We start from the raw sequence: 8,986 nt of genomic DNA, 5'->3' as shown, positions 1-8,986 counted from the left end.
ACTCCTTGATAAATAAAAAAGCCTTTTTTTGTGTATCTTAGAACCAAAAACTTTTCTGTTTTCATCTCTGCTATTTTCCAACAATTTAAACACATTGAGAAACTTTTAGGGAATATTGATGAGTGTAGTGATGTTTTTTAAAGGCCTAAAACCCATCCCCAGTGCAAAACCATCACACAACTGTTTACAACATAAATCATAGGAGGAAGGTAAATGGGCCCGATGACTTGTATGGATTGAGTCGCACGGCCTATTTCTTGTGAAGCTTTGTGTCTCTGCTGTTCTCTCTGGCCGTCAGCGATCGCCTCTTCCTGCTGGACAGGGCTCCCACCGGTCGGATCTTCATCTCGGTGAAGTCGAGGGACATTAGGTGGCCCTTCCACGGCTCCCAGTTCACTCCCTGACAGCAGGAGACGGAGACAGAAACAGACGGGAGGGAGTGGAGAACAGAACGCGTTCAGAGGAAGACGGGCAGGTAGCAGAGAGACGGCGTCGTGGAGAAGGCAGACAGGCAGAATGACAAACAGTAATAAATACCAGCCTCTGGCTTCATTTCATGTGAGTACAAACTTGTTTTGACTGTTATTGCATTTTGCCGACAAACATTGCAGGAGACATCTGCAACAGCAATATTATGGATGAAATCTCGACGAGAGCAGAGAAATCCCCCGGCATTTCCCTCAGTATCAGTCTCCCTTAGACATAATAACTGTTGTTGTTACCCTATCAGCCTGGTAAAAAACACTTATGGTTTATAGCTGGTGTGAGAAATGTGTTTTCTTATCACCGCTGATGGATTCTGGCCATTTCTGCTACACCTCAACAACTGCAAAAAAAAAAAAAAAAAAAAAAAAAGCAGCTAAGGGTGGGCTGGAGTGGCGCTGTCTTTGATTGCTGACCAGGGAACGGCCTCCAGGGGGGCCGGGTTTTTTGCCTTGGCACAAAAATGCTAAGGAGAGTCTTTTTTTTTTTTCATCCTAATGAACTCAATGATGTTTGCTTTCTGCAGTCATTTTGCCTACAGTGGATTCAATTTAGCGAACACTGATCGAACCATCGTGAGATCAATTAGTATTATTTTTCAAATGGTTGATTCAGAGCAGGGTGCAGATGCTTTTCAGAAGACCTGCCACAACATGAAACAAATGTATGCCTGAGGTAAGTTCATGTATAACTGTGTGTATTTTCTATGCAGCACCACTGAGTCGTACAAATTCCAGGCAGGGTGTCTTCAGCCCAGTTTTTGCATTTTCTTTATTGACTCCTGATTACTAAGAACCCCACTCTTGTATTTCCCATCCAAGCGCTGGACTGAGGACAGGCTTAGATGCAGGTATTACAACACTGGCTTGGCTTGTGCTAGTCTTTCATTTAAATCGCGCTGTATAGTGTACATTTAAGATGCCTTGTCTGTGTCAACCATGGTAAATAAATTAATCTTATAAGAAAATTAAAGGCATAGTTTTTGAGCATTTTTCACAACTGCTAGTCTTATCAGAGCAGGATGTGAACTTTGTATGCATGAACTCATCTTTTTAAAGACGTGAAAGTGGTTAAAAATAATCCAGAGAAACGACCGGTGTGGAAAATGGTGATGAACTGCTTTATCTAAAAATCTGACTTCTGCTGATTCATGCTGGTTTCCAGTACAGTTGAGGACAGCAAACTGTTTTAACCTTTTAAGCTGGCTAATGAAACCTCGCCATCAGTTCTCATTTAATCATCAATTTGTCTTGTGTTTTGAGTTGAACTTCCAGCGTATGTGCTGACTTCAAACACAGAAAGTGAGATTCACGCAATTAAAACTGCGCCCTCACACTTTCACATTTTTCCTCTCGCCAGGCCTGTTTTTAGACGAAGAGCAAAGTTTCCGATGTGTTTAATATCAGAAGACGCCACTGCTGAGTGGAGTCGCGCTCCAGAGGTGACAGAGATGACTTGTCAGAATCTGCTCATGTTGAGGCCTCTGAGCTCCAGGTAGTAATACGCTTCATTAATTTGTTCTTCCGGCAAGGTAGGAAGTCTTTCAAAAATTATCCTATTTATTTGAAAAGGTCTCAAAAGAAAATCGAGGGTTTGAACTAATACGAATTCATCGTTTTCATCATAAAGGTCATCGATCTTCATTTGTGTTTAATGACTGCCTTACCTGTTTGTATTTTTTAGTGAATCTCACAACCTTTTGCCATAATTTTTGACTTGAAATGCTAAATTACGTATATTGATTGATTCATTCTTTTTTTTAATGAGCAGATTGTTTACAAATTTTCACCCAAACTGTGTGAAATAAAGCTTTATTGTCGAATGTTCTCCTTGATTCTTTATCAGTTCCACAAACACGTTGCCCCCAAAAATACTGTCAGTGTCAGTTATTGGTGTCAATGCACAGGACCTCTCAAAACGGAAGAAAAAAAAGTGTCAATTTCTACAGGTCACCACTCATTTCAAATAGCAGACACAGAGAAATTGTGTAATTGCAATGTTTGAAGCGCTGGATTTTAAGTGTTTAATTAATTTTATGACTCTTGATAGAGAATGGCCTGCATTCATATTGAGATTATATCCAAAGCGCCTGGGTTTCATCTATTCACACAGCGACGGCTCAGATCTGCCAATGAAAGTCATTAGTGTTGTGTTCAAGGCTGAAATGTGGACAACACTGTGATTACTGGGTCAACCACTCTGCTGCTGTTTTTTTCTCTCTCTCGCTACATTTCCAGCCTTTGAAAGGCCTTTTAATAGCCCACCTTTACATAATTAGATGTGGCTGAAAAGCACCTCATCACAGACAGATTAAAATTTATTTTGTGCTCACGAGCCAATAAACCGCAGGTCGGCGATGCGGCGCTGCCTCCTCACTCACCAGGCTGTGTCTGTTGTCGCCCCACTTGCCGTTGAGATTGGCCAGGTGACAGTTTTTGTACCACCAAGCGCCGCGGTGGGTCAGGGCGCAGTTCCCCAGCGCGATGTCATTATCCGAATCAATGGTCGTCCAAGGCCGGCCTTGGTGGTAGGTCATAGCATCACCTGCGGATCATCGACAAAAACAGGGAGTTTCAAGTTTCAAGTTAGTAGTGCAAGAAAACATTTATTCTGCTTAGATATATTTTCAGGGAATATACAGTCAGTGTTGCAGCGTGTCCCACTAGTGTCTGCATGTCTGGCGACCTTTCCTTTTGTCACGTCTTCCACAATCACAATGGAAGAGTAATGAGAGTGATACAATACACTAGTAAACTGTTTAAAGCGACAATGACAACATTCTTGACCAGGAATATGTGAAAATGTGAACAAGCAGCAAACATCCACTCTAAACCTCTCAGATTTATGACTTACAAGCTGAAAGTATGAATAAGCAAGCCTGAAATGCTTCAGCTCATGTAATAGATGGAAATATATCTGTGATTCAGTCTGAATTGACATCAGTTTTTCTCCATAATATATTTTATAAGGTATGGAGGTCAATCTATATTTTTTTTTTTCAAATCAGGGGCCATTTGGTCCCTCTCGGGGTTTTAATGGTGGGCAAGAAAAACCTGGCAGCTCTAGTGTTAAAAAAGACATAAAGGCCCACCTGCTGTCCCTCTGTATTTGCCAATGCTGAGCTTGAACTTCTGTTTGACCGGAGCGATCTTGAAGTCGTCGTACACGGCGTAGGCCCTCTCTGAGCCCAGGCCCAAGTCGAACCTCACTTCGTACCGTGTGGGAGTGTTGGTGAGCTCGTATATCTTATCCAGACCTGAGAAGAAAGAGAGACTTCACCACCTGCGGAAACAACAACCCCCACTCCACCCCCCTCCCCCCCCCCACCCCCCCCCCCCCCACCCCCCACACTCACACACACACACACACACACACACACACAAGCTCCAAAAAAAAAAACCCTGCTCACCAATCCAGAATTCGTCGGTCATGTTGCCAAAACCTGCCATGTACTGCTTCCAGCGTTTCATAAAGTCCAGCTTGCCAATATTACGGCGCTGCAGCACCTGAATGCAGAAAGCGGAAAGGTTGTTTCCAGCAGATGTTACTCTAACAGTTGCTTTGGGTTGTTAGTTTTTGTATCCACCACAAAAATCCAAGCAACAAATGTGTACCAGCGTCATTATGAAAAACCTGAGATGTTCAGCTGCATTTTCATAAAGCTTGAGAGAAAATGATTTAAACAAAAAAAAAAAAAAAACTGAAGCAGAGAATCCTGCTCTTTTAGTCCCATGGCTTAGTCAAGCTACACAAACTGGATTTGTTTCCCATAATGCAACTTAGCAGCGTGTGGGCACCATCAGGATTATTTTTAAATCTTTGGAAAACTGACTTCGGTGGGGCGACAGACGTTACACACCGTGTTTCACCGACTGAGAGGCTCTTTAAGACGATGCTGAGCAAAGTGAACGTGACGGTGTTTACTGCTATCAAAGGAAAACGTCTTAAATAAGGTGACGGTCTAATTTACCTCACCGCATTCTTCTACTTTATTACCACAGTGATTAAAGGTACAAAACCATCACAACGGAGAAAACAGACACATAAAATACAAGTAAGCAGACTCTCACTCACTGAATCTCACAAAACTTTTTGGATTGCCTTTAATACTAACCAGGTATTTCAATGTTAATTTCTGAAACAATGTGCTTTATTAGAAACAAATTTTGTTTTTACCCTCAACTGGTTGCTTGGTCTTTACCCACAATCCCCAAAAAACATATAGATTTGCTCAGATCATTTTTTTTGTGTGGATAAATAGTCTGATTATGATCATAAAATGTGAAAACAGGCTTGAAGTTGTCTTGGCGAGCTTACCACCCAGCCGCCTCCATCGGTGTCCATGTCACAGTAAACCTCTATGGGCTTCGAGCGGTCGTTGTTCACATAGATGGTATAAATACCGCTCTGCATGTTGCCGTTCTTCATGATCTGAAGACAGTCCATGGGGAAGGGGTACTTCAGACCAACTGAGGAGAGAAAAAACATCTCTGGAGTTTATTTCATATTCAGAAGATGGCGTGACATTTCCAACTCTGAATAACAAGGCAAAATGTGGTGAATGATATCCAAACTGGGATAAACTATGATTTTAATGAAAGTCACTCAAAGCACATCTTATCCCATTTGCAGTCTTTTTTTTTTTTTTTTTACCTTGTGAACACTTTTCCTGTCAAACGAATGAATAAAATATTGTTTACAGTGAAGAGTTGTGTGCATACCTGTTTTGAAGATGGTCTCCACCACCTTGCTCCTCTTGCCGCCTCTGTATGCGATGATAGTAACGATGTACCTCTTCCCCATCTCCAGACTGGAAGCAATGAAGCTGCTTTCATGGGTTCGAAGCTGCTGCTCAACAGTCTGATCACAACACAAAACAGCACATTTTACTACATCAGTCACTGTAGTCCAACAAAATGCTCCCACACTTCCTGATATAAATAATAAAAAGCTGTTGAATTGTCCTTAAGACACGCACAACAATATAATAAAAAAAACAGCATATGTACAACACTATCTCTTGAGTTCTTATTAAAAAGTTATTCTTAGATTCTGGGAGGCAGGTGTTTCTTTTACGGCCACAAGAGGGCAATGTTTTACATATTTTAACATGCACCTTTGACATGGACCTTTCTTAGTCATGATATTCAGAAGATTAGGTTTTTGGGGGGTTTTTTTATCGACAGACTTTGCTCTGACCTATTCCACAGTGGATTTGTGTGAACTCCTTCCCTTCAGCTGTGGCATTTATCATTTCTGAGATAGTTGCAAAAGAAAACCAGCACAGTACACTTGATACCCAATGATTCTGCTCAGCTCTTGCATGTTGATGGGGTGGACAAAATAACAAGAACATCTGTCAGTGCAAAGCAGAGCAGTGCCAAACAACTTCAGACTCCAACCTTAGAAATTAATGAAATCAATATTTTATTATTTAAGTTACAGAATTAATGCTGTACCAAATCATTTAAAAGCTGATGAATTTATGTTATTAAAATTAATCATGTTACTGTGAGACATATTTCATAAGATTTTATGTATGATCTTTATTATCTTACTCTGAAGCTCCATCATGTTCATCTTACTAATCTTATATGCCATAATCAATAAACTGGGATATACAATATGCATCAACATCTTTCAATTTCTAACACAAAAAAAAAATCAAATAGCCTCAAGTCTGAACAGAACTACTGGGACCGACATTATTTTAGAAAGAAGTGCCAATAACAGCTCAAATGCAAGCAATTCTGATGTAATATAACTGAAAGACATCCTGGGGGTCTTGTTAAGAATGAAATGATGCTCAGTTTTCTTTAGAAATTAGTTCAAAGAAAACATTTGGAGTTATTAATATTAAAGCACCTCAATTTTTCCATTGACTGGGTAGTTTGTGATTCCTTTCTAACTCATACACTAAATAATAAAAAGCGACAGACAATATAAAAGTTGTCAATCAGAACATCAGAAAAAACCCAGGAGTTCTGCTTGAATACTTAGATCTTTTTTATGTTTTCACAATACAGATGACCAGCAAAGTCAAAGAAGAGATCATATTTTTAAAAATGGGTATATGGACCCAGATATGTGAATAAACCGTTGTGGTGACGATCGCTTCAGGTGAGTGAGTGGACATGTACCTCCATGTTGCCCATTTCATCTCTGTAGGTGAGGATATAACCATCAATGTCAGCCAGCGGCGGGATCCAAGTCAGAGTGGCTGAGTCCATCGTCACATCTGTTGCCTTCAGGTCCTTCGGAGAGTCGATGTCTGTGAGCATGAGTGTAAATCAAAGTGGATTATAAGATAAGACCATTCATAGAATAACTGATCGGTCCTTTAAAGATCCTTCTGGTTTGGAGATATGAAGGGTTTTGCTGCTGCTCTCATCTGACTGCTTTATAAACAAGAATTATAGAGTTGAGAGACTGTCATTTTTTAGTTTTTGTGAACCTAAATATTCCTATTTTTAATGGTGCATAAACCTGTAGTGCAAATGTGAATATTTATCTTTATTTTTCTGATTGATTGAGATAACTATTGAATGCAAGATTTGTCCATCTAGGACAAAAATCAGCAGAGCCGAAACGACCATATGATGATCATAAAACAGACGCGGTAATAACGTGTTTTTCATTTAGAGATCTATCAGTAAAAAACCTGAAATGTAATGCAATATTTTTTTTTTTTCATTAAAGGAAATGTATGTCATCCTGTGGTGTAAAAACAACATACCGTAATCTATCGTAATTTTCATGCAGGAATGATCAGGTCATCAATTTCACTTTAAGCACTATAAAAGGTGTGAAATTCATTGGCGGCACTGGTATAACAAGCAGAAATAAACATTCCTGAGAAACGTGCCACACTCAGATGTTGGTGTGAGCCAGTTTGAACTGACACATTAATGGTCCTTGTTACCATCCCCAATAAAGTCCCAAATGCAATAACATTCCTGTTTATGTATCCCAGATGATATATTTTGGACTCAACTTCCATGTCTGAACCTACGTTACTGATGGCTTCTGATGAGTTACGACGAGCAAAGTTTATATTCCAAAACTGGGCCGTTTGCTGCCTAATTGAAAAGGCTCCAGCTTTCACTTAGAGCTCCCCGGAGGTTTTACACATCATCTCTCCAACACAGAGATACCTGTGTTGTGAGCCACTCACCGTGTGCTGCTGGTTTTTAACCCTACAGTGAGTTATGAGACAGACCCGGTGACCTGGATTGGGCAATACGAAGCGTTTCCTGACAGAACAGGACTTTCTGTGCTTCCTGGTACTTTAGTGTCAGTGCTGACTTCTAAGGAAACCTGTTACCCTGAAATGTTAAAATGCTGGAGGTGTGCACTGCTTCTCACTGGCTGGAATATATTCAGCTCTGCACAACAGCAGCAAGTATAGAAGAAGAAAAGATTGATAGATTAGTAACTACTGAGTTTGAACAAACTAGGCAGGAGTTGGTTTAACGAAAAATCAAAAGATTTACTTGAGGTATTGAATTTAAATGCCTCTAATTCTAAAAAACAAAACAAAAAAACACTGAAAAAAGTAACCTGGACAGTTGTATTGAGGAAGACGACTAAAAAAACCAGCGTACGGGTAAAGATCTACTTCACTGTGAAATCATAAAAGGCGTAGGATTAGTGCTTGTTAAAATTCTGCATTCAGCTGTAACAAGAGTGGGGTTAAAAACTTGACGATCTTATTTTTAAAGAAAATTGCTGAGTTAAAATAACTTTTATTTTTAGTTAAATAATTTTTTGCTTCCCCTGTTCCAAGCCTAAAAGTGTAGATCCAAATTGTTGAAAGTTTACGGAAGACTGTTAAACTAGCAAAATCTGAATGCTAACAGAGAGAATATTGGCAATTCAGCAAAAGATAAGTACAGAAGAACTGTTATTCTGTCTTATACATTATCCTGAAAATTGCTTCAAAACAATCATGATTGACGTCTGTTGCTTTTAAAGCAAACAGTGTGACAAAACCACACAAACATGTGAGTTAAATCTTCTGTTAACATCCCAGCTGCCTTCTGTCATGATGATTTGTCCTCGCTTTGGCATCTGCCTGCAGAGGACTTCTGTTCTACCGCAGAGCTTCAAAAGATAAAACTTTGTGGTGAAAAGCACAATTTCTGGATTGCAAAAAACTGAAAATACTGAAAATTATCATTTAATATCTATAAATTGCACTTACATGTTTAATTTTATTGTAAGAGATTGCTAGATTGTGCTGCAACAAAAGCTTTTTTTAAGCTTGATTGATTTAAAATTTAATGATAACCAGGTTACAGGTTATTTTTTTTAAGTAAACCCACATTTATCTGTGCAGTCCATCCATAAATTCACCCTCTTCGTACAAGCAGTCAAACACACTCACACTCAGAACAAGGTGCAATTTACAGTCACCTATTAACCCCAGACACATGTCGCACGTCTGTGGAAGTGAACCGCATAGAAAGCATGCCTGCTAACGCCACACAGAAAGGCTCCTAAC

General features: G+C 39.7%; 1 protein-coding gene across 1 annotated transcript in view; it reads right to left on the bottom strand.

Annotated features, from left to right (window-relative positions):
* Positions 1-222: 222 nt before the first annotated feature.
* The window catches only part of tnn (tenascin N), a 43,693-nt gene continuing 34,929 nt past the window's right edge, over positions 223-8,986 (bottom strand). The window contains exons 12-18 of the mRNA XM_030115000.1: positions 6,624-6,754; positions 5,205-5,343; positions 4,801-4,952; positions 3,893-3,989; positions 3,575-3,739; positions 2,864-3,027; positions 223-400 (exon numbers count right to left, since the gene is read on the bottom strand). Of these exons, the coding sequence (XP_029970860.1) occupies positions 251-400; positions 2,864-3,027; positions 3,575-3,739; positions 3,893-3,989; positions 4,801-4,952; positions 5,205-5,343; positions 6,624-6,754 (998 nt within the window). The 3' untranslated portion in view covers positions 223-250. The remainder of the gene's footprint in view (positions 401-2,863; positions 3,028-3,574; positions 3,740-3,892; positions 3,990-4,800; positions 4,953-5,204; positions 5,344-6,623; positions 6,755-8,986) is intronic.

Source organism: Salarias fasciatus, chromosome 18, assembly GCF_902148845.1.
Source record: "Salarias fasciatus chromosome 18, fSalaFa1.1, whole genome shotgun sequence".
NCBI classification, from domain to species: Eukaryota; Metazoa; Chordata; class Actinopteri; order Blenniiformes; family Blenniidae; genus Salarias; species Salarias fasciatus.
The sequence above is the reverse complement of the archived record's forward strand: the minus strand, read 5'-3'. Positions and strand labels throughout refer to the sequence as shown.